Below are 24,148 nucleotides of genomic sequence, written 5' to 3'. Positions count from 1 at the left end.
GAATAAAAGGCTGAGGTGGGGGAGGGGTTCAGTTGACTTTGGAGTTTCTGGCCTGAGTACCTGGGTGGGCTAGCAGAATGGGCAGGAAGAGGAAGGGTCAGGTGTTCTCAGGGGCAGCCAACTTCTTGCACTTGGACCCAACCCAGCCCCAGGGCCTGTGGGGAAAGCAGACCCCTCCTGGTGGTGCCTGGGCTGTTCAGAACCGTCAGAGGCTGAGCTAGGAGTGGGGGTGACAGGGGTGGCCACCCCTGGGATGCATGGAAGATTCCCATCTAAACCACTGCCTCCTGGTGGGAGTGGAGGAGAAGCAGAGACTACAGAGTGTTGGGGATACATCACCCTGAGTCCTGGACCATAAGGCTCATGGTGGCCCCTCCTCTACTTGAAGGGTGGGTGCCCCTACATCCTGGCCTCACTGTTCCTCCCCCAACAGTCTCCTGCCAGAATCCACCTGGAAGTGTGTGTGTGTGCACAGGGGTGCAAGTGTGTGTGGGTGAGTTGTCTGTGATGTTCTCTTGTACACATGGCTGAGTGTGCCCATCTGTGTGTGCATACGGGTATGTGTTCAGACAGCAATGTTTTCCCTTAGTGTGTGTGCAGTGGTCTGTGTGCATGCATGGAGGGGTCTGTGTGCACACGCAGGCTCCTGTGTGCACTCAGCACCGCGTAGGTGCCAACCTGGCCCAGCCTTCCCCCACCTTGCCCTCCTATGCCTGTGCCCTGGTCCTTCTGTGGCCCCTCCGAGACTCCTGACAACTCCTCCCAGCCTTACTTTGTCTCAGACAGTGCATCTGCTTCTTGTGTGTTCCTCTCTCCCCCCCCCCCAAGAGCTCCACAAGGACAGGGACAAAAGTTTGAGGCTCAAACTAGCTAGAGCTGACCCAGACACGGAAAGAGATGCACAGCCATAGGCGCAGGCAAGCAGTGTGACCCTGTGGACGGCCCCATGACCCTGTCCTGCCCTTTGGTTCTTCCTCTGTGATACCTTGTCTCTCTGGGGGAGGGATGGGCACACAGAGGGGGGTCCCACACACAGGAAGTAGGGGCTATGGTACAGAGGGCCGGGGTTGTGCTCCGGTGGCAGAGGGAGCAGCCCCCCCAACCCCACAAGCCAAGGGAGGAGCGGCTGGCAGGCTTTGAAGGGCAATCAGGGCTCCCGGCCTCCCCAGACGGGGAGCCTTTGAAGGAACATCTGGAACTGGGGTGCCTGGCAAGCTGTTCACTGGATGCTCAAAACCAAACCAAAAAGTTAATCCCGATTTGCTGCTTGTGTGTTCCCCACCCTGCCTCCCAGCTCGGCTGGTTCCCAGCCATCCAGGGCACTGCCCCCCACCAGGCTGCAGCCTCTGCTCTGCCTCACCCTGGGGCCCCCTCTGGGCTCCAGGAGCCCCTCAGCCCCCGTCTTTGCTGAGCTGGTCAGAGCTGGGCCTAGGGAGAGATGGTGGTGTGAGGACATCACAGACATGGGACATGGACAGAGGCCGGATGATGAGAAGGAGGCAGGAGTAAGGTGCAGGAAACACCTGGTCCAAGTCCTGGAGGCTGCTTCAGCCTGCAGCACACAGCCCCGGAGTGTGTGTGTGTGTGTGTGTGTGTGTGGTGTGTGGTGTGTGGTGTGTGGTGTGTGTGTGCAGGCGCCTGAGCCTGCAGGTGGGCAGCGCTACCTACTGCAGCTGTGGCTGATAGGGAAACAAACAAGCCCCCCCCCCCCAGCCCAGGAAGCAAATATTCACTGGGGGGAAGGGCAGGGTGTGCCAGGTGCTGGGTTCCATTGTCCCTACAGTGGCCTTCGGGACCTTGGGAGGAGGTCCAGGGACAGCCCCATCCTGCCCACTCCCCAGGAAAAGACCAAGCTTTGTAAATACAGAAACAAACAGCCACCAGCCCCCTCCCCACTGAAACCCGGAAGAACCACTAAGCAGAGCCACTTGCACCTGCCGGGAAGTGAGTCCTTGTTTGGGGGGAAATGGGGAAGTCAGGACTTTGGTGGGGCAGAGGGGGCTCTGTGTGTGTGTGTGTGTGTGTTGGGTCGGGCGGCCTATCACAACCCCTCAGCTGGTCTGGAGGGGGCCTCTGCTCACGTCTGCGGGGCGGGGGGGCCTCTAGACGCTCAGCTTGGTGAAGGTCTGTTCTAGCCCCACCCCATGGTCCAGTTGTGACATTTGTGGCCTGGGGGTGTCGGCCAGGGTGAACCTCGGGCCTCAGCCAGGTCAGGGCTCCCGGCCAGGTGAGTAGGTACCCGGGAGTCCTCGGCGCCCCCCTGCCCGCCGGCGGCACAGGGCGTCGGGCCAGGGCTTGGGGCTGCGCGCCGAGATAAGCGCCGAGCCCGTCGGTCGCTTCCTGCCCCGCCGCCGCCGCCGTGCGCCCCTTCCTGTTTTCTCGCGCCAGGCGGGAGGGGCGTGGGTGACGCGGGCGGGGCAGAAGGGACAGGACTGGACGCGGCGGGGGGAGAGGAGGGGGGCGGGGTGGGGCGAGGGGCTAGCGGGGACTGGATGGGACCCGGCCGGGAAAAGGGGCGGGGCCGGATGGTGAGGCTAGTGGGGACCTGGCGGAGGGGGACGCGGGGCGGTGGGGTGCTCTCTTTGCTCCGCCCATGCCCTCTCCCACTCCTCCACCCGGGGTCGGACTTCCGTGGGTCCGAGGGTTTGAGCTGAGGTCCCCGGGCTGAGAAGAAGCTGGAGCGGGGCTGAAGCACAATAAGGAGGAAACGTGCGGCTCCCACTCCTAGTCTCCCCGCTACACGCACAGCCCAGAACTCCTCGCCCCTCCCCTCACTTGGCCGAGACCTTCCTGGGCTAAGGGCCAGAGAACGGGGTGGCCTGGACTGAGTCAGTCCCTACAGATTCCTGGTCTTGGGCGCCTGTTTGCAGTTGGATGTAGGCTGCTCTGAACCTCCCTTTTGGCGGAGTGGTCTGCCACATGGGTTCAAGGTACCAAGCCACCTGTTCAGACTTCCTCATCAGAGCGGCAACATTATGCAGATTTGAATGAAAACACATCCACAGAGAACCCTGTCACGACGTTCACAGCAGCACTCTGCACAGGAGTCAAAAAGTGGGTACAACCCAGGTGTCCATCAACTGATGAGCTCAACGTGGTCCACCCATACGGTCTACTGTTACCCCAGAACCAAAGCCATCCGGTGGATTCCAACTCATAGCCACGCTCTAGGACAGAGTAGGGTTTCCAAGGCTGTGAATCTTCACAGAAGCAGACTGCCACATCTCTCTCCAGTGGAGGGTCTGGTGGGTTCTAACCACCGACCTTTTGGTTAGCAGCCAAGTGCTTTAGCCACTGCACCACCTGGGCTCCTTAAAGGAGTATTACCTGGCCATGAAAAGCAATGAAGCTCTGATCTATGCTACAACATGAAACTAGAACATATTAAAAAAAAAATACGTGGAGTGAAAGAAGGCATTCACAAAAGGCCACATATTATATGATTCTGTTCATATGACATGTTCAGAGGAGGCAAATCCATAAAGACAGGAAACGGGGGCTGGTGAGAGAGTAGGGGAATGGGGCTGACAGCTAATGGTCAAATGACAGAGTTTTGGCGATGGTTGTTACACAGCTGTGAACACACTAAAAACCACTGAATTATACACTTAAAATGGTAGGCAGATTTTGTGACACGTAAAGCTCTGGTTGGATTTTCTAGAGTTTTTGTCCAGTTGAGGTGGAGAGAACTGAAGGGAAAGGGCGGCTCTTCCTTCCATGTGGTGACTCAGGCCCCCACACCCTCCCCCTCAGGGCCCCCCCAGCATGGCTTTGTTGGGGTCAGGTGGGTGAAGAGAGCCTTGGTCCTCATGTATCTCTTTGTCTGTGAGTCATTGGCATCCCCAAAGGTGGCCTGGGGGGGACAGTGTTGGGAGGTTCAGTGTCTACTGCCAACCCCCAATTCCCTGACACCTCCGCTGGATGGGACTGGCAGGGCTCAGTGCCTGGGAGAGGGGAGGTGTGCAGGTCCCTCCAGGGGCCTGGGGTCAGCAGGAGGACCAAGGCCAGTGCTGGGCAGGGCTGCCAGAGCTTCCTGCCAGGATCAAGGCCGCCTGGGTTTGTTCCTGACCTGACTCAGCAGGAGCTGGGGGAGGGGACTTCCCTTCTCAGACCCTCAGGGAGGTGGGTGGGGGTGGGGGGAGCTGGAGCAGTAATCCTGCCTGGGGGGGCTGCTCCGTCCAGCTGGGGCAGAGATAGGGGTGTCCCCATGGGGTGCTCTCCAGGAAGACACTGGGCAGGGGGTCCTATAAGGCCCCCCACTAACAGGACTGCTATTGGAAAGAGCTGCCCTCAGTGGAAGCCGTGCTGAGCCTGCCAGACCTTTCACATCCCCCTTCTGATCCTACTCCTGGCCTTCCAGCCTGCAGTCTTGGCACCGGCCTTGCTCTAAATTGGGGCCCTGCTGGTCTCCCACTCTGGTACCTGGGGGAGGGACTTGGGGGGCAGTCTGATCTGCCCCTCCTCAAGAGGGTGATGGGCTGCACTGACATGCCAGCCACAGCCCACTGATCTGGAGGGCTTGGAAGGGGACCCTGAGCCATGTGGCCTGGGCAGTAGGGATGCTGCTCCAGCCCTGCTAGGAGACATGTGGAGGCAGCTGGCTGAGTGTGTCTATTTGCCCAGCACTTTCTCTGTGTGTGGATCTGTGGGCATCAAGGGGGGCTGGAGCAGACGCTGGTGGGCACCGAGAGCAGGGTGCTTTGCACCAGGGCCTCCCTGCCACGTGCCACATGTAGCAGTCTCACCGTTGTTTCCAAGGTATGATGGTGTCCTCACCGCTGCCTTGTGTGGTCTCTGTTTACTTCCATCTGTCCCCCTCTGTCCCTCCATCCACCTGGGGTGTCTCTCTCTGTCTCTGAATCCATCTCCTGCCCACCTCCCTGTCTGTTCCTGTCCCTTTCTGTGTCTCTCTCTGTCCCTTTGAGTTTCTTGAGCTCACCTGCCAATGGCCCAGGTGCCAGCTGGTTCCTCAGCATATGGCTCTGCTCCCCCTGCTCTGCCACCAATGCATGGGGGCTCGTGTGGTTAATGGGGTGACATTACCGAGCCTCAGGGAGGAGAGCCCTGGCACCCCCGCACACCCATATTCAGGCTGCAGATCCCATTTGCAGATATGCGCACACACACAAACCCTGGGCATCTGACACAACTACACAGGCTCACACATGCAGTAACCACATGGACAGTGTCAGAGTCACATGCTCACACGGTCACAGCCCCACAGCCACACTTGGAACTTCACACACACCTCATACACACTTATGCACACTCACACTTACACATACAAAACGTACACATACACGCACACACATGCACACTCCCATGAGTGCACACACGCACTACACATGCACACATTCACCTGTGTGAACACCTGCTCACACACACATGTGCATGCAGGCAGAGTCACACACACAGAATCATGGAGGACCTCACACAGTTGCACACAGAATCCCCCCCCACCCAGTTATACACACAGCCTCAAAGATACCCACCCTCATGGATCAGCTCTCAAAGGCATTTGCTCAAATACTCTCACATGATAGACTGAACTGAGTGTTTCCTGGCACCAGGATTGTCAAGGACCAGATGTACACCTGGGTAGGGTGAGGAAGCTGGGACAGGGTAGACCGGGAGGACACTCCTCTTTGCCTAGAAGACCTGCCAGGGCCTGCAGAGTGTGTGAACGTGCAAGGGATTCACTTCTGGGGGTGCTCCAGGCCCTGTCCCCAGCATATGGCCTCTATTGAGGGTCAGCAGGAAAGGAGCTGTGGGCTGAGTTAATATGCGAGGTGACCAAGGAGGTAGGCTGGAAGAGGGTGTCCAGTTCTGCAGACCCGTTGGGGAGGGGACATGGGGTTGGTGTGATGGGGCTGTAGAGCTGAGGGGGGGGCTTAGATGTGAGGCCTGAACCCTGGTGCTGGTCGTGGGGTGTAGCCAGAGACCGACAGGGCACCCCAGGAGCAAGGACATGGCACGGTGCAGCCCCCAGGACACTTGTTCATCAAGGGAAATGAAGGAATGAAGGTGAGCAGGAAGTCCCTGGATGCTGTGTCTGATATATGTGTAAACCCGCCAGTCCCTCAATGAGGGGTGCTGTTCTGGGCAGTCCCTGGGCTTAGAAAGGTTTTTAAGGAGGAGGTACGGTGATAGCTGTGGGGGGCCTGACCACCATTAGGCTCAAGTTATGTTGGGGGTGGGTCAGGAGAGGAACAGAGCACTGGGAGAGTGGGGTGTGCCCCACCCCGGGCCCCATCTACTTTGTGTGTGGGGCATGCCCCGCAGGGATAGGATGGAGAAAGGGTGATGAGGGAACCCAAGCTGGAGTATCAGGCTTCGTGGGGAAGGTCTGAAGGGAAGGGCATGTCCAGGGTCCCTTGGGTACTGCTCCCATCCTTCTCAACAACCACCAGACACCAGTGCAGAGGGAAGGCGGAGGCACTTTATTGTGGCCTCGCCTGGCCAAGGGAACCTCAAGGGAGGGAGCCATCAGGGGATCCCAGCTCCAGGTTACTCCTTACAGAACAGACGTTGTTAATCCTCACGTTAAAAACCCTTTGCTACATTGATGCTTCTGGTCACCGTAAACCCCTTGGGGGAAAATGGTTAAAAGTTTAACTAAAAATTAAATATATTGTATTATGCATATTAAAAAAAAGTAAAAAACAGTCTGGTTCTAGAAAACGCACGGCAGAAAAAGGATTATGCACTTGAAAAACGTAACCCTGGCAGATGGACCAACATGTCCCAGGCCTGGGCTTCCTGGAAAAACCCGGGAGGAGTCCCACACACCCTTGCTGATGCCCTGCGGGCGGTGGCCGAGTAGCACAGAAAAGGGATTAAGGGAGGCAGAATGGGCGCAAGGCCGCCAGCGGGTTCTGGCGACTTGTGCGTTGCCGCGGGTTTGGCACGTGGAGCCGCGATGTACACCCGCGATAGAAAAATAGCAGGGATACACGGCGACGCAGTGGCGGAGGCGGCGGCGGGCGAAGCGCAGTGCAGACAAGGCCGGGTGGCGGCCTATCCGGAGATGCAGGCGCTGTAGTACACCGCGCTGCTGGCGTCGGACAGCGCAGATATCAGGCTGCTTTCCTCGGGGCAGGACATGGCTCGCGGGCCCAGCTTGGCCAGCGCCACGTGATACGGAAGCGCAGTGGCATCGGGCCGAGTCCGGTTGCAGTTGAGGTACTGGTCGAACTCGGTGAGGTCCACGTCGGCCCACAGCTCGGCGGCCGGCCCTAGCGGCTCGGCGGCGCCCTCCAGCGGCGGGGGCTCTGGCGGCGGCGACAACGGCCCGGGGTATGGCGCCGGGCCGGGCGCGCCCAGGGCGCTGTAGTAGAGGCCGGCTGCGGACGGAGCGGTCCGCAACGCCTCAGCCAGGGGCGCCGCGTAGCAGCCGCCTAGGTCCCGGGACAACTCGGCGGAAGCGTAGGGCGCGTGGAAGGGCCGCAGCGCGCAGTCCTCGGGGGGCGGCGGGAAGAAGGCATCCTCTCCCGTCTCCAGGCCGTCCAGTGGCGAGCGCTCAGGCGTGGGCAGCCCCAGGCCGTCCAGCTCGGCGCCCAGCGGTGGTAGCTCACGGAAGGCGCGGGCCGGGCCGGGCGCCGTGGGGAAGGGCTCGGGAGGCTGGGCTAGGCCCGGGAGCAGGAGGCCGGGCTCCAGCCGCCGGGCCTTGCGGGCCTGCTTCTTGCGGCGCGGACGGTACTTGTAGTTGGGGTGGTCGCGCAGGTGCTGCACGCGCAGCCGCTCGGCCTCCTCCACGAAGGGCCGCTTCGCCGCGGCGCTCAGCTCCTTCCACGCCTTGCCTGCGGGCCAGGCGAAGGTCAGTGGGCTGCGGATGGGGGGTGACTGGGGCCTGCGTGCGCCCAGGGCTAGCGGCAGCCCAGGCCCAGCGGGCGGGAGGGGCCCAGCGGGCGGGAGGGGCCCAGCGGGCGGGAGGGTCCCCACCCGAGGCCACCAGCACCCCCCTCCCGAGGCCCCCAGCTCCTCCCCCCCGCCCCGTGTCCCGTCCCCACCGCTCACCCAGCATCTTGCTCAGAACCGCGTTGTGCAGGTCCGGGTTTTGCTGCGCCAGCCTCTTGCGCTCGTCCTTTGCCCACACCATGAAGGCGTTCATGGGCCGTCGGATGCGTGACTCGTCAGCCGCCTGGCGCTCCCCGCGGCCGGCCGGGCTGGGGCCATAGCGCCCCGTCTCGGGACTGCGCGGCGGGCTGGACGGCGCGGCAGGCGCAGCGGGGGCAGCGGCGGCGGGGGCGGGGAGGCCGCGCGGCTCAGCGACCGCCCCAGGGCCCGGGGCCCATGCACAGTCGCGGCGGGCGGGCGGTTCGTCCTGTGCGCCGTAGCCGGGCGGCGATCTCTGCATTCCAGCTGGGCGCAGCCTGGGCGGGACGAGCGCGGAGCGCGGCGGACGGGCGGCGGCCGTGGGACTGGTGGTGGCCTCGCGCCGGGCTGGCGCCCAGATATAGCGGCGCGGGGCCAATGGGCGGCGGGCGGGCGGGGCGCGGGCCGGGCCGCCCCCTCCCCGGGGGCTCCTTTCTTCTTAGCCGGATTCCGTGCGGCCTCCCTCCCGCGGCGCCCCCTCCCCCGCGCTCTCGGAGCGGGAGACCCTCGAATGGGAAAGAGCTGCAGAAGCTGCTGGGGCTCAGAGGGGGGTTCCTCTTGGGGGGCTGTAGGGCCTTCAAGCTGAGCTGTAACCGCCCCACCCACAGAGTCGCCCCGGGTGGTAGTTGGGGGAGGATGGCCATGGCTGGCTCGCTCCCGCGACCCCCTCCCCCAGGTAACTCCAGGAGGAGGGGACGTCTTATTTCAACACCAAGTTCTCCAGGACATCCTGCCACCCGCCCGTAAGTCCTCCCTAGAGTCTAACTTCAAACGTAAGAAGCACCGTCGGAAAGGCTCCAGGCTCTAGGACGGGCGCCCTCTGGGCCACCTGGGACGTTGGTTCAGGTTCTCAACCCTCCACGCACAGGTGGAACTTTAACCACTGGACTTTAGACCCCTCCTCCCCCCTAAGTCCATCGTGGGGCTAAAGGAGCAGGCAGTCCTCTGCTCCCTCCCCACGCCAGCTGATGCTGGTCTGGATGCCGGGACAGGGGAGGGAGACGGCAGATGCCCTGGACGGGGACCTGGGAGGGCATCTAGAGCCTGGGCCTCACCCTTCCCCCAGGGCCTGTTCAGAAAGGGGGAGAGGGGGGCAAGCAATGGCTGCAGCCAGAGAGAACAAGGCTTTATGGGAGTGGGGGACACCTGGCTGCCCCGTAGGTGCTGGTGAACTAAATGGTTTCCAGAGGAATATCCTGCCTCCCTGCTCCTCACTGTCCTGGTCCCACCCCATGGGGGGATTCTGGCCTCAGAGGCCAGGGGTCTCCCTGCACCCCCCAACAGTCCATCAGGTTTTGTCGGGTGAGTGGCCTTGTGGCTCTGGCCTCTCTGCCCTCCTTAACACCCTCTCGTTGCAGAGTGGGTTTTGTCAGCGCTGGCAAACAGGGGTCTTGTGCAGGTGCTGTAGCAATGGCCACTGTCCCTTGGTGGCCTTCAGGGTCCCCAACCTGAGGGCTGTGACATATCCAGCCTGTTCCTAGGTCATGTTTCACCACACTTGGTCTCAGTAACAGCCACCCATCAGCCTGAGGAGTAAAGGATGGGATTTCCAAAAGTGGTTTACAGATTTCCCCAGTTGTTCAGATTTGGCTCCTAGGCTCTAGTGCCGGGGCGGGGGGGGGGGGGGGGGGGCAGGGCACGGGTGCACAGAGGCTTAGGGTGAAGAATGGCATTTTCTGGGAGGTGCAGGGCCTGCAGGTGAGGTGGGGGACCAGGGGGCTCACTGGTCTGGTCTGGCTCTGGGTCAGGGGTGGGGGGAGGTATGTGAGGAAGACTCCAGTTGGGGGATGAGTCCCAAGGGCGAGCTGCCATGGTCTTCCCAGCACCTGTGGCTACCTCTACCTGTCGCCTTGTGTGTACCCTCTGGGTCTCCACGGTCTGGCTTAGCCTAGGGTGATGATCACTAGGCCTGGAAAGGAGCCTCCAGGGTCCCCTTTGCAGCCCTCTCCCACGTTGGGACAGATTTGCAGTTCCCTTGAGTGCTCTGCCTGGCCACCCTGCAGCCCTGAGAGCCCAGAGTTGTCAAAGCTGCTCCAGAGGCAGTGTCTGGCATTACCTCACCACAACCCCCCCCCCCCGGCCCCCAGGCTGCTTGTCTGGCGCCAGACAGTGACCCTCCCCTGGGCCAGGCTGTAGACTCAGGTGTCCGGCTGTCATGTCCTGTGAGCTGGCTGGGGTGGGGGGCCGGGCATGGCCACTGGAGAGCCCTCCCATGATGCTGCTCCGTGGGGATTGCGGGGTGGGGGAGCCCTGGCCACTGACTAGATGGGAGTGCCGCAGGGTAGGGGCTACTGCAAGGTCAACTCTGACCCTGATCCTGCAAGAGGGCCATTCACATGGGGCTGGAGGCTCTTCAGAGCTGCACAAGGCAGGTGTGGGTGTGGCCCAGCTCTGGGCTGGCTGTGCTGGGGAGGATCTGCTCTGTGTGTGTGTGTGTGTGTGTGTGTGTGTGGTGTGTGTGTGTGTGTGTCTGTTGAAGTGAACCCAGGTGCTGAGGCTGCTCCAGGCCTTAGGGGCCAGGCAGAAGCTGAACTCTGTCTCGAGGAGACCAGGGCCTGGCCTGTGGATCCTGCTTAGTGAGACCCCAGCCTCACTGCCTACCAAGGGAGGGGTCCCTGAGGCTTCTCTGACCAGGAGTGGTGGCTCCAGCTCATCCAAAGGGGGGTGATTCATGAGTTTAGGGTCATTCCTATGACCCTCAGGCTGGTCTGGCCCTGGTAGGCTGCCACTTATCTTTGTGAAAGAGCCAGTCTACAGCCCCCAGCCCCCACAGAGAAAGGTGGAGTGCGTGCGTGGGGTGTTCAGTGGATACCATCCTCTGGCCTCTGCCCACTCTCCTCCCTCAGCTTGAACCGGACTTCCAGTCTCTGGGGGAGGCTCACAGATGATGCTTGGCTGTCCCCTCTTGGTGGCTCTGGGTAGGGGCTTGGCTCTGTTCCGGGCTGGGGGTGGCGGGACCTCCCAGGCGCTGCCAGGGGCGCAGACCTCACAGGCTTGCACCATCCAGCCCCTGGCAACTGCAGAAGAAGCAAGGCTGGGACCAATTACTGAGTCCTGGGGGCCCAGAACCTCTGCTCCCAAAGTGGGGGGTCCTCTGTTGGCCAAGGCTTCAGGTGACAGGGCCCTTCTGGTCTTCTGAGACCCTGGCTTTGGAGCCACCCTGCCTCTGAGTGGTGTTGTGTCCTTGGGGTTGGCGATGGGAGGGCAGCCTCTGTCACCTAGGATACTCAGAGAGTGAAAGCCATGTGGTCCAGGCAGGATGGGGTCGTCGGGGAGGCCGCCCTGTGCCTCAGAGCCAGTTGGGCACTTGCCTGTGGCCAATGACTAGGTCAGTCACTGACCTAGTGGGTTCACCCGCCCCTGCTCTCCTGTCTCAGTCCCAGGGTGCTGGGCCTGGCCTTCCAGGAATGCCAGCCCCACTTCTGAGAAGGGGCTGGGGGCACTCCGTGCTTTCCCGAGTGGGCATGAGTGTGCAGGAGGGCGAGGGCTGTAGTGAGTGGGTGTGAGCGTGAGAGGTCACGGGTGTGAACAGGTGTGACCAGGCGTGAGTGGGCATGGGCATGGATGGGTGTGAGTGTGTGCAGGGTGGGCGTGTGTGGGCGTGAGCAAGTGTGTGTGGATCTGGATGTGTGTGTGTGAGTGGCCGCGTGTGAGCAGGTGTGAGCGTGTGGACAGTTGTGGGCATGAGCGTGTGTAAGCAGATGAGTGTGCCTGCGTGAACGCATGCATGAGCAGGCATGGGGATGAGTGCGTGTGAGTGCTCACGCTCCCCCAGCTGGAGCTCTCTAGCGTGGGGTCGGGGTCCGTGTTCCTGTGCGTGATTTGCCACAGTTAGGCGTTGGTGTGGGATTGGGTGTCGGGGTTGGTGCAAGAGGTGGCTGCTTGGCTGGTGTCTTGGGGTGTAAGTGGGGGGCCGTTGCAAGTCTAAAGAGGCCTCAGGCTGGATATATGCGGTGGCCAGGACCCTGTCTCCCCTGGGCGCTGTGGAGAGGTAGGCTGAGCAGGTGTGGGGTGGTGGGGACAGAAGGCTTGCCCACTCTGTGCTGCTGGGTCAGGTCACACGCAGTGGAGGGGCTGCTCTGTCTTTGTGGGTGCTGCAGATGCCCACAGGACTGGGGCATTGCTTAGGGACTGTTAGGCAGACTGTGTTGCACTGTGGGGTATGGGCTGTAGGATGAAGTTGGGGTGCCTCAGGGGTTCTTGCATATCTGCAGGGTGCTGAGGTGCCTGTGAGCTTGGGGGCTATTGTGCAACCCTTAGGGGTGTGTTGTGTGGCTGCGGTGTGTCCTCAGGGTGTCCGCATGCTGTGTGGGCCTCCTGGCTGCTCAGTGGGGGCTCCATGGGAACCAGGCAAGGGGACTGCCCCTCTTGGTTCCCATGGCAATGGCAGGGCGGGGCCAGGAAACACCAGCTCAGGAAGGAAGGCCGGCTGAGGGAGCCTGGGCTGAGCAGGCGCCAGACTCTGTCCGGTGGCCTGGCCAGTCCCCTCCTGTCCAGCCCGCTCCTGTCCAGTGTATCTCTGGCCATACCGCTACCCCCTCCGAGCCACACCACTTGGTGCCCCAGCCTATGGCCGAGTGCCCTGGGTCCTGCAGTGCATGTCCAGCCCCTATTTGGCTCTGTGTGCCCCTGCTGGACTGGCCTTTCCCTCCCCACCTGAACTCTCCGTGACACTTGCTGTCCAGGGGCCCTGAATCATCCCTGGGGTGGCTGCCAGCTCCTCTGGGAATCAGGGAGAGAGGGAGCCAGGGTGGGAGTGGGAGTAGAGCACCCCCAGCACCCCGTTCCACCTCCCCCCAGCCCTGCAGGGTGGGAGGCCTGAAGCCATGTGTTTCTTAGCTGCTTGTCCTGGTTTGGCAACCAAGCTGTCTCGGAGGGGCAGGACTCTGTTCTCAGGGATCATCCAACCTGGGTAACCCCACCCCTCTTGCTCATGGGCAGGGTTGGCTCATTCGTTCATTCATTCATTCACTCCTCCCTCAGCCCCCAATCTGTAGCAGGCGGTCCTGGGGGCTGAGGATTTGGCAGTGAACAGACCCTGACCATGGGCAGAGACAATCAGCAAATCCACAAGACAGAAAGAGTATGGGGTGCCAGGTGGAGACATGTTATGGAGAACAGTGATGCTGGTGAAGGGAACGGGGTGTCCTGGTGTTCACTGCCTGCCCTTCGATGAGCTGACGCCTGAAGGAAGCACGTGGAGGAGGGAGACCTACAGATTCGTGGGGAGGCATGTTTTAGGCTGAGGGGGCCAGTGTGCGGGGACCAGGGAGGTCTTTCTTTTCCCCCAAAGGAGATGTGGGGCCTTGGGAGGGTTTGAGCAGAGAAGGGGTATCATTTCACTCAGTTTTCCAAGGCCTCTCACACTGAGGCTGGAGCCCAGTGTGCCCAGTGAGCCTGGGCCTGCTGCCCGCCTGTGGGTCGAACCCACATACTTCTCCCACAGCCTGAGCCTCCCCACCCCCGCTGCTGCCCAGGGCCTCTGGGGAGGGTGGAGTGGCCGCCAGGCTGGCGGGCTGGCAGGCTGGAGGGCGGTGTTTCTGGGAATTGTGTGGGGGGAAGCGCATTGTTAAAGCAGTGCCTGAAGCAGGCAGCCGTGCTGGCCTCTGGGGGATGCCCTGCACCCCCACCCCACGCTGCCTCTTGGGGAGGGAGCGGGGCCTGGGCCAAGGCTGTGGGCTGGGACTTTCCGAGAGACACTACCTTGGGTGGGCAGCCCTTCCCATTCCACCGACTGGAAGACTGAGGCCCACAGAGCAGGCTGTCAGTGATGGACACAGCCAGGAGCACCTGGGCAGGGGGACCGAAGGGAGGCCTAGGTGGGATTGGCTGGTATCATGGCCCCTCAGAAACCCCACAGTAGGGAAGGTCTGGTGGATTGGGGTGCTCAGGAGGGGGTGGCAAGGGGTGGGTGTGGGCTCCGGGCTGTGAGGCTGTGACTAGCCTAGGGCAGTGCCCCCCATGGCCATGGGAAGTGGGGGGTCCGTGTGAGCTCAGCGGCCCCAGCCTTCCCACCACCGCCCCGCCCAGCCAGAAGGGAAGCTCAATGCCTGTCTGCTGGGGTCATGGCCGGCCTGGGCGGCCTGGGCGGGAGGGGGTGGGGGACACAAATAGAAAAATAATGGCCTGGGCTTCCGATGTCTCACGTGGCTGAGATGGGAGGGGCTGCAGGACTGGTGGGAAGGAGCAGTTCTTTGGGCCAAAGTGCAGCTGTCTGCAGCCTCGACCCCCACTCAGGTGTGTCTGCCTCCTGGGCTCCCCTGACAGTGCCGTAGTCCCCAGACGAGGTTTCCTGAGAGCTGTTCTTTGAGTCTCCGTGAACCTCACTGGAGCTGCCTGTGGGAGATAAAGCAGGAGGGCTCCCTGGAGGAGGGAGCTCTGAGGCTGGGAGAGGCAGAGGCTGATGCTCATGCACAGATGGACGCATAGCAGTCCCCCGCCTGGCACCCTTTTCCTTTGGCCGCACCTCTCTGCCCATTTATGCCTCAGCCCCTGCCTTCTCCTCCCACCCACACCCAGCCCTGCATGGGCCAACGCTGTGGCCTAGCCTCCACCCCCTCCCTGCCAGCCCTGCAGGGGCTTCATTACATCAGCAGGGGGAAACCTGGAGAGGGGCCAACCCAGAAGGTGGTGAAGCTGGTGAAGCTGGGCTGTTGCTGCCTCACCCTCCAGAAAGTCTGTCCCCATTGGTCAGAGTGGCCGGCCCTGCTTTGTTTGTTTAAGGGTGACTAACTGTCTGAACTAAAGCTCCAAAAGGCTTGGCTCCCTGGATCTCCCCAGACTCTGGGGGGCAACACATGTCAGAGATGTGGAACATGTTAACTGGGTTTTGAAGATTGAGCAGGAGTTTGCCTGGGAGGTCTGGAGGTGAAGGGTACGAGCAGAGACCAGAGGTGTGGACACACCAGGAGTGGAGGGCTGGGGTCAGAAGGGCCAGTACTGTGAGTAGTCTGGGGAGCTCCAGTGAGGAGGGGCCTGGGGCAGGATGTGCTCTGGGAGGGACGGGAGACTGGGCTCTGTTGCCCCTCCTGCTGGAGCCTACCACAGCCCCTTAGAGGCCCCACCGTGTGTGGACTGGCATGGTTGGCTCACCACTGCCATCTAGAGGCTGCTGCTCCACATTCCCCCCATACCGTCTCCGCAGTCCCTCCTGCAGGGGCTGGGGAGTCTCAGGACCTCCAGCTGGGACACCAGCTCCATCCATGACCTCGAGTCAGCTCGGCCCCACCTGTGTCCCCTGTGTCCCCAAGGCTACAGGAGCGCCCTCGTGGTTCCTGCACGAGGGCAGCCCGGGAGCTGGTCTGAGGTCCTCTGGCCAGCTCTCTGGTCTGGCCAGTCACAGGCCATTGAGAAGGTTGTTGAAGGATGTGGCTCCAGCCTCCCCCGGTGCCTCTGAGGTCGCACACATGCTCAGACCATGGCATTCAGGCCACATTGGGCCACAAGGACCTACTGGGCTGGGCTGGGCTTAGAGCTATGGTCTGTTTTCCTTTTCGCTTTGGCTGCTGTGAAGCTTATTCATATCTCGTTAATGTCAGCCAAGGCTGTTTGGGCCTCACACCTCCACGTGGCCTCAGGGTCCAGTGCCCTTGGCCTGAACCCTCCCTCTGAACCACACCCCCTCCAACAAACCACCCAGCATGGGCATCGCTCAGGAGGTGGAATGGGTGGGGCGCTGTCCTTCCCCGGCCTAGCCAGTCCCTCCTGTGAGTGCAGGCTGGTCCTTCAGGGGATCTGCCCTCCAGCAGCAACTTAACAATGACTGGGATTGCTTGTGCCGCATTCAGGCCCGGTTCTCAGTGGTGACGTGAATCAACTCGCATCCACCTGACAGCAGCCCTGTGAGGTGATGCGGTCACCCCATTTACAGACGGGGAGACTGAGGCACAGAGCACCCACTGCCTTGCTTGGGGCGTCTCGAGGGGCAGCGCTGGGGTTGCCAGCCCCAGCGGTGCCCCCGCCTCCGGCGCCTTCCCACCCCAGCCCAGGCCCCTTCCAGACCCCATATTGCTACTGCTGCTCACGCCCCTCCGGCGCCGACGCGAGGCCTCGTGGCGAGCGCGGAGAAGTTGGGGATACTTCGAGCAGAGACCCTGCTGCAGCCCGACCCAGGCGAGAGGGGCCTGACGCTCTGCGGCGCCCCCTGCCGGCGGTCCCTACCCGCGGCCCTCATCGCGGGGGCTGTTGGACTGCGAGTTGCCTGGCCTCACAGGTTCCTGGCGGCGGCCGGCATTGGGACTACATTTCCCAGCAGGCCGCGCGCACGCGCAGGGCCAGCTGGGAGTTGTGGTCCAGGAGGGGCGCTCACGCGCGGGACGAGCGCGCGCAGAGACTACGCAACCCAGGGTGCAACGCGGGGGCCGCGGGAGTCGGGGTTTGAGCCGAGGGTCTCGGCAGCGGTGGCTGCGGCGGACTGCGGCGGACTGCGGCGGGTTGCCGGGGCGGCGGGGGTTGTCTCCGAAGCCGGCGGCGGGCTGGCGCGGCGGGCGCTGGGGCGCGCCCCGGGGCGGTGATGGGCAAAGAGGAGGAGATTGCGCGGATCGCCCGGAGGCTGGACAAGATGGTGACCAAGAAGAGCGTGGTGAGGGTCGCGGGCCGCCAGGGCCCCGGGACCCCCGTCCCGCCGAACCCCGGCCAAGCCCCGGTCCCGGGCCGGGAGACCCTTGGAGGGCAGGCAGGACGAGCCCCCGCCCCGGCACAGACTCCTGGGACACGGGAAGACCCTCGCCCAGGGCCGAGACCCCTGCCCGGGCCGGCCGTTTACTCGTCCCCGCGCCCCGGCAGAGGCCGCTGTCCGGGCGGACCCGGCCTCAGAACCACCGCCCTGGACTGAGACCCTCCGCGGGGCTGAGCCCCTCCCTCCCCGCCCCCCGCAGACCGGGTTCCGCCCGCGGCTTCAGACCCGGGGCCCGGCTGCAGGAGACCTTCCTCGGCTGCCCTCGCCCGGGCCTCTCGAAGAACACCCCCCGCCCCCCTTGTTAGCCGACCGCCGCGCCCCCCGCCTTCCTCCTTTCCAGCCACCTTTCCGGAGCGCCAGCCCCCGGCCCTGTGCCCTCTGCCTACCCCAGCCCTCCCCCCACCTTTCTCAGGACGCAGAATTTGGCATCTCCACCCCCTCCCCGCCCCTTCCCCCAGTGCAGCCCCGTGCCCCAGTGCTGCCCCTCCGTCCTCTTCACAAACAACAGAAGCGTTTCCGGCTGCCCTTTTTGTCCCCACTGCCCCACTCCACAAAGTCCAGTTACTCCAGTAAATTCTCCCGTCCTTAGCCAGGACTCAGCCCGCAGCGACTGGGGTGGATGGATGTATAGAGCCCCTTAGGAAACCCCATAGGATTCTGTAAGAGCTGGGAGGTGGAAACTTGCTGGCCGAGCCCCAGATGCCGAGTGGCTTGGCCCTCTGTCTTCCTGTCCAGCAGCCACTGTGTGCCCTGGGAGGCTGTGTGCCGTGGTCTCTAGGAGAGGCCAGCCCCCCCCCCCAGCTTTGTGACCTTGGCAACCTTCAAAGAGTCCTTGGTGGAGATCTGCCCTGTCAGGAGGCTGTGCGGGGCCTGCCAGCTGGGGGCAGCAGGCAACCGGCCAGTGGATTCCAGCTCAGCGACCCTGTAGGACAGAGTAGAACTGCCCCATAGGATTTCTAAGGTTGTAAATCGTTATGGAAGTAGACTGCCACATTTTTCTCCCACAAAGCAGCTGGTGGGTTTGAACTGCGGGCTTTTCAGTTAGCAACTGAGCACTTAACCACTGTACCACCAGGGCTGCTAGTAGGCAGCCAGGGCTCAATAAACCTTCAAGAGACCTGCTCTCTCCCCTCTAGAGTGGATGCCCTGTGGGGCAAGACCACTGGCTGGGAGTCGGCTCAGGGGCTGGGTGGCCATCCCAAGCCTCACAATGGCCATGGGGTTTGGGGTGGTTTTTTGGGTCTCTGGTGACTGTGACTCTGGACTGGGGTCTGTGGCCCCCCATTTAGGAAGAGGCTGCTTCTCATTCATTCATTCATTCAGCAAGCATTCAGGCTCTATGGTGTTCACACCCCAGGAAGCTGTGGGCAGGCATAGTAAGGGTATGGGCCAGTCTCCTAGGCCTTTGCAGAGATGACCAAAGGTGGAATAAAGGCGCTCACTTGGGGGTGGGGGTGTTGTGGTGGGAGGGCAGGCTGGGGCCTGGCAGAGCTGGGGAGGCTGTGTGTCCAGGTGGAGGCACAATAGAAACCCTGGGGTGGGGATGAAAAGAAAGAGGGAGATTGTGCCCAAGGCAGCAGGCAGAGCCATCTGTCCCTTCTGAGAGGTCCCAGTGTACAGACCAAGGGGTGAGGCCTGCCTGATGGGATGAGGAGGGGGCTGCAGCCTAAGCAGAGACACCACCTTCTTTGGGGGGGGGTGTGCCAGGCCTGGCCCTGTGCAGGGCACCTGGGCTGCAGGATGTTGTTAGCTCTCACACCTTGGGTGATGGGTCATTCATCCCTTATCTTGCAGGGAGACACACGTGGAGATTCACTGGTGCAGTAGAGCTCTGTCTGTAGAGGAGGGTGGGGGTCACATGGATGTGGGTGCAGTTTTCAGTAGGAAAGGCCTCACTGAGGAGGTGCTGTGTGAGTGGACCTTTGGAGGGAAAGGCGGCAGAGGGCTGGCAGTGGAGCAGCTGTGCAAGGGCCCTGAGGCTGCCTGGGGCACTTGGGGGACAGTGGGGGGCGCTGTGCCCAGGGTTTGGTCAGGGATAAGGTCAAGGGGGAGACCACTGGGGGCAGTTGTGTGGTCTAGGCATGAGGGAGGGGCAGGGTCTGATCCTGGGGTGACATGAGGAGGTGAGGACCGCTGGTGATGAGAAGGCGGGCCTGGGACTGGCTGATGTCGCCGTGGAGAGGGGCTGGGTGCCACTGAGTGTGGCCATGGTGCTGTTTGAGTAGGGGGTGCACCTGCTTTCCGTACACTTTGGGTGAGGCTGCCTGTTTCCAGGGAATGGGGACAGGTGGTAGGCAAAGATCTGGGACCTGCACAGGGTTTGGGGCTGGCCCACTGGCTGCAGCTCTGGGTGATGTGGTCTTGGGGAGGTTGGGAAGTCACAGGACCCGGGCTACAGTGCTGCAGCCCCAGGTGGAGGCCTGGTAGCACCTCCAGATTGTCAGTCTCTGGCATGCAGGAGGAGGGGTGAGGTCCCACAGACCTTACACCGAGGTTGTTGAGCTGAGGTCCCTCTTACCCCAGGAAGGAGCGATGGACCTGCTTCGGGAGCTGAAGGCCATGCCGGTCACACTGCACCTGCTGCAGGTCAGTCACTAGGTCCAGGACGGGGGTGGGGGGCGGTGTGTGTACATGGTGGGCGGGGGGGGCACTGAGAACAGAGGGGGTGTCCACTCCCGTGGGGGTTCCCATGCTGACACCTCTGCCCCACCTCCCCCAGTCCACCCGCATCGGGATGTCGGTCAATGCGCTTCGGAAGCAGAGCTCGGATGAAGAGGTCATCGCACTGGCCAAGTCGCTCATTAAGTCCTGGAAGAAGCTCCTGGGTGCGGTCAGGCCCTGGGGGGCTTGGGCAGGTGGGGGGGGGCAGGAAGATGAGCACTTGAGGGACTGGCCAAGTCAGGAGGCCACTCAGAGGAGGATGAAGGAGGTGGCTGGCTGGAGTGTGGACACCACCTTGCAGGGAGGGGATGGAGGGAGGGCAGCCTGGGCAGGGATCACTAGGCTGGCCAGACACCACTTCCTGGGAACAGTGGGATGACTGGGGGTTGCAGAGATGCCCCCCACCCAGGACAGGGAGTCCCCCTCTGGACCTGAGAGGCCCCTCTGGGCCTGTGTGTGTGGCCGTTGGGTTTTCTGTGGGGCAAGCGTGTATTCTGCTGGTGTGGGGGGAAAGGGGTCCCAGCCCTGGCACAGGCCCAGGGCCACGGCTGTGGGTTCAAGAGGGGCCTTGGTTAGGAGTTGCTCACACACGTCTTCCTGGTCCAGCTCAGGCACACTGGTCATACTGAGGGCTGGCCTCCTTGGACCCACTGCTGCTGCAACTGCTGGATCCCCACACCTTGGGATCACTCTGGGCAGTGGGCTGGCCCCAGGAGGCAGCATGGGGGGCATCTGCAGAAGGGGCATTGCAGGGGTGGTATGGAATACAGAGGTGGGGGAGGCGGGGGAGAGGGCGTTTTAGCAGGAAGGCCAGCAGCCCCAAAGCCCCTTGCAGTCCCCATAGCTCCTCAGTAGCCCCTGGCAGCTCCCCAGCTGTGGGTGTGACCTTCTGGGGACAAGGGTGCTGTATGGCTGGGCCCACCCTGTGGCGGCCATCTGTATGCCTCCCTCGGCCGGGCCCAGCCCTCCTGGGCTGCCTTGCCAAGCCCCTTCCCACTGTTATCTGGCAACTGCAGATGCTTCAGACGCCAAAGCTGGGGAGCGGAGGAGCACGTCCCTGGCCTCACTGCCATCGAAGGACACCTCCGAGGGAAAGGCCCACAGGTGCGCTTGAGGGGCAGGTACAGGTGTGTGCTATCCCAGCTTAGCCCCCCAGAGAAGCGGTGCTCACACTCCTACCCTGAGGGTGCTGCTCTGTGAGGGGGTGGCTTTGCACCCCTTCCAATGCTCCTTGGGCTGGCATCGCTGGGTTGAGTCCTGCCCATGACTCTGGACTTGGTGTGTCTACTTTGGCGTCGGCGAGCTGCTCCCTGCCCAGTGTGGGGCAGCTCAAGAGTCTGGAGCCAGCAGCAAGGCACGGGGTGGGTGGTGTGGAGAGGCAAGACAGGAGCAGGCAGAGCGGGTGTGTGTGCTGAGTGGTGAGGGGCCAGGTGGAGAAGCCAGACAGAGGCTGTGTAGGGAATTGGGTCGGGGGGGGTCTGTGGAGGGGGCCGGGCAGGTGCCAGAAGAGGGGTGGGGAGAGGCCTGGACCTAGCTGCTGCTGAGCATCGCACCCTTCTGAACACCTATGTGTATTGTTTTTCCTTGCGAAGTCCTCCTGCTCCCATTGGCATCCCATGGGGCCTCTGGGTCGTGGGACACTGGGTTGTGGGGGGAGGGCTGGGTGGCTGTAGCCTGGCTGTTGGGCTGCCACGTGGGGGCCTAGCCCTGTGAGGAGGTATCCTTACTGGTTTTATACCTGGCAGGGGTGACCCAAGAACTGGCCTTGGGTGAGCCGAGCCTGTCTCCACCAAGGCGGATGGGCATCTTGCCGTGGTGGTGGCTGCTGTCAGGGTACCCAGGGGTGGCTGTGTCCAGGGTCTCCCTGACAGTGGGTGGAGCTGTGGATGGCTTCTGGCACCCTGGCCTCTGGTCCTGTCTGCACTGTTATGGTGCACTTGGGCCCGTGTCTGAGCCCCATAGGCCGTCCCTCTCCAGCCGCAAGAGGCCGGAGCTGCCCAGGACACCATCGACCCCTCGGATGACCACATTTCCCCCAGTACCCATCACCTGTGATGCTGTGCGCAACAAGTGCCGAGAGATGTTGGCTGCTGCCCTGCAGACAGACCGTGAGTTCCCACCAGCCACACCCAGGTCCGCCCAGTCCCTGATCCTTGCTCTGGCTCTGGACACAAGCTCCAAAGGGTCCGTGAAGGACAGCCCTGCCCCTTCCCCAGCCCAGTGCTGCCCACTTGGGGCAGGTGGGGTCTTTGGGACACAGTGGTGTGTCCCTTCCTGCTGCCCCGGGGTGTTGGGTGGGTGGAGGGCCAGTGGGCGTGGTTGGTCAGGGCTGCCTCTTGCAGATGACCACGTGGCCATCGGCGCAGACTGTGAGCATTTGTCGGCCCAAATAGAGGAATATATCCTTCCTGCAGGCATGCCGCCTGGCACCTGTGAGGACTGGGGCCTGCTGGGGCTGGCTCCCCCTGGTGGCCGCTGGTAGGCACCGCCGGCCGCCCTGTGCCCTAGGCAGGGCGGCCACCTCCTTCCTGGGCGCGTCAGGGTCTCAGTGCGGAATGGTCCAGTGGAGTCCCCTGCCTGCTGCCAGGCCAGGGTGGGTGACTCTGCTCCAAAGGGCTTGTCCTAACTGCCAGGTAGAGCACGGTGGCTCCTCATCCTAGCCCAGCCCCTTATGGGGAAGGGGTGTCCATGGAGGACCCCAACCCAGTTGGAGTTCCCTGTGGGGAGGGGATGCCCATGGAGAACCCCAGCCCAGTGCAGCCCCTCTTGGGAGGCCCACGGGTCCTTAGCAGCTGCACGCATCTTCCGGGACGTGGGGAGCACAGACGTCAAGTACAAGAACCGCGTTCGGAGCCGCATCTCCAACCTGAAGGATGCCAAGAACCCGGGGCTACGACGGAGCGTGCTGTGTGGCACCATTGCGCCCCAGCGCATTGCCGAGATGACCTCGGAGGTGAGCTACTGGGCCTGGGGCAGGGGGCTGCTTTGAGGGCCTGTCCCTGACTGGCGTCCCTCCAGGAGATGGCCAGCGATGAGCTGAAGGAGATCCGTAAGGCCATGACCAGAGAGGCCATCCGTGAGCACCAGATGGCCCGAGCAAGTGGCACCCACACTGACCTCTTCACCTGTGGCAGGTGCAAGAGGAAGAGCTGCACCTACACCCAGGTGGGCCTCCTCCCATATACTAGTCTCTTCACCTGAGGCAGGTGTAGAAAAGAGCTTCACTGACACCGGGTGTGTCCCCTGCCTGCAAGCCAGCTTCTCCTGAGGCCTGGCCCCAGTCAGCAGCATTCTTGGTGGTGGGGTCCACTACCTGGCACTCAGGTTGGGGACCCTGTCCAGCCCAACAGGGGTGCCCTGAAGAGTGGGGTGTGGTGAGTGGATGCCAAGGTGCTCTGAGGGGGCGGTATGGATGTCAGGAGGTGTAGGGACTCCAGAAGGTGTCCAGGTGAGGGGATGGGGGTTGGCAGATGGAGTTTTTGGGAGGCCATGGGAACCAAGCCACCCCATTCCCCTGTGGCACCTGGGCCCACCCGCCCTGCTGGTCCCATTGGTCTGTAAGCCATGCAAGCTTCCAGATGACACAGGACAAGAGCCAGGCACAGCCCCCTCAATCCTGGGGTGCCCGCCTCAGCGGTTGGTGTTTCCTACCCCACGAGATGGTCTTCCTGCGGCCCTGGCCGGTCGGGTCTCCCTGAGAAACAGCCCCACGGCCTGGGCCCTTCTCACCACAGTCCCACACAGGTGCAAACCCGAAGCTCTGATGAGCCCATGACCACCTTCGTTGTCTGCAACGAGTGTGGAAACCGCTGGAAGGTAGGTTGAGCTCTGGCTTTGGGTGGGCAGGTCCTGGGGAGTCTGAGCTGGGTGACTGTGCCTCTCACCCCAGCATCAGGTATGGGCAAGAGCATGGGCTGGGCCGAGACCTCAGCCATGGCCTCATGCCCGACTCCTCACAGTTCTGCTGAAGCTATGCATGAGCCTGCAGCCTCTGCTGCCCTCCCCACCTGTCGACTCGGCTTCCCTGGAGACCCAGTGCTGCCCCCGCCATCCCCAAACAACCTACCCTCGCCCTATCCTGCCTGGCGTGCACTTCTCCCCTTTGTCCCAAATTATTAAACGTTTCTTTTTGCCATCCTGATGTCCTTGGCCCTCAGTTTGGGTGGGCTGCCCCCATTCTCCATGTCTAGTCTGTCTCTGCTGCTGTGGACAGCCCTCCCAGTCTGGGGCCAGCTGACATGGGGCCCTATGGGCAGTGGGTATCACGGAAGGTCAGCTGGCCCCAGAAGGATTGAGGGCCTGGGCGTAGAGGTGGGTGTGGCATCCCATGAGCCTGTGTGTATGTGTGCACATGTCTTCAGGTGAAGTGAAGGAACGGGAGATGGGTGTACTCAGGGATGTGCGTGTGTGTATATGATGGGCCTGCCGAGCTGGGTGTGTGGGCTGGCGGAGCAGGGGACTTGTCCACTTAGATGACTGAGGTGAGGCCTAGGTTAGCTGCCCTCAGCATCCTCCCAACCCACCCCATGCTGCCAGCAGCTCTAGCCTTGAGTTTTGGAAGCTTTGACCTGGGTCCCTCTGCTATGCCCTCCTGTGGGGCCTTTCGGCAGCTTGTTCTGTCTCCCACCCACATCTCTTCTTGAAGTGGCAGAGTGGACATGCTAGGGTGGGGGAATGTGGGGGTCTCGGCCTGGGCTAGTTCCAGCTTTGACTCAC

At 62.4% G+C, this 24,148-nt stretch overlaps 2 protein-coding genes across 11 annotated transcripts; one reads left to right on the top strand and one right to left on the bottom strand.

Moving 5' to 3' along the window:
• The first annotated feature begins 1,780 nt into the window (after nt 1-1,780).
• TCEA2 (transcription elongation factor A2) lies at nt 1,781-23,772 on the top strand. Of its 10 annotated transcripts, none has more exons than XM_049869416.1 (10): nt 16,425-16,675; nt 19,295-19,357; nt 19,491-19,596; nt 20,449-20,536; nt 21,395-21,540; nt 21,775-21,831; nt 22,231-22,385; nt 22,451-22,597; nt 23,177-23,248; nt 23,392-23,744. In XM_049869416.1, exons 1-10 carry the CDS (start codon nt 16,607-16,609, stop codon nt 23,398-23,400), a joined length of 912 nt encoding a protein of 303 aa, XP_049725373.1. In that variant the 5' UTR covers nt 16,425-16,606; the 3' UTR covers nt 23,401-23,744. The 10 variants fall into 10 exon arrangements, 9 of the variants coding, with proteins under 9 accessions (XP_049725369.1, XP_049725372.1, XP_049725368.1 ...); XM_049869417.1 differs by having other exon boundaries at nt 16,431-16,675; nt 21,410-21,540; nt 23,392-23,728; XM_049869412.1 differs by lacking the exon at nt 16,425-16,675 and adding an exon at nt 1,781-1,944 and having other exon boundaries at nt 21,395-21,831; nt 23,392-23,754.
• Nucleotides 6,156-8,413, bottom strand: SOX18 (SRY-box transcription factor 18). Its single transcript, XM_049869419.1, has 2 exons — nt 8,017-8,413; nt 6,156-7,799 (listed from the first exon to the last, which is right to left on the bottom strand). Exons 1-2 carry the CDS (start codon nt 8,354-8,356, stop codon nt 7,018-7,020), a joined length of 1,122 nt encoding a protein of 373 aa, XP_049725376.1. The 5' UTR covers nt 8,357-8,413; the 3' UTR covers nt 6,156-7,017.
• Nucleotides 23,773-24,148: the final 376 nt, after the last annotated feature.

Source organism: Elephas maximus, chromosome 25, assembly GCF_024166365.1.
Source record: "Elephas maximus indicus isolate mEleMax1 chromosome 25, mEleMax1 primary haplotype, whole genome shotgun sequence".
Classification (NCBI taxonomy): domain Eukaryota; kingdom Metazoa; phylum Chordata; class Mammalia; order Proboscidea; family Elephantidae; genus Elephas; species Elephas maximus.
Note: the sequence above shows the minus strand (reverse complement) of the source record. Positions and strands in the feature narration are given on the sequence as shown.

Coding starts and splice junctions, on each gene's coding strand:
- TCEA2 (XM_049869409.1), top strand. CDS start 16,607: ATGGGCAAAGAGGAGGAGATTGCGCGGATCGCCCGGAGGCTGGACAAG. Junction 19,597..20,448: donor GTCCTGGAAGAAGCTCCTGG/GTGCGGTCAGGC, acceptor TGGCAACTGCAG/ATGCTTCAGACGCCAAAGCT. Junction 22,386..22,450: donor TTGCCGAGATGACCTCGGAG/GTGAGCTACTGG, acceptor GCGTCCCTCCAG/GAGATGGCCAGCGATGAGCT.
- SOX18 (XM_049869419.1), bottom strand. CDS start 8,356: ATGCAGAGATCGCCGCCCGGCTACGGCGCACAGGACGAACCGCCCGCC. Junction 7,800..8,016: donor GGTTCTGAGCAAGATGCTGG/GTGAGCGGTGGG, acceptor CCTGGCCCGCAG/GCAAGGCGTGGAAGGAGCTG.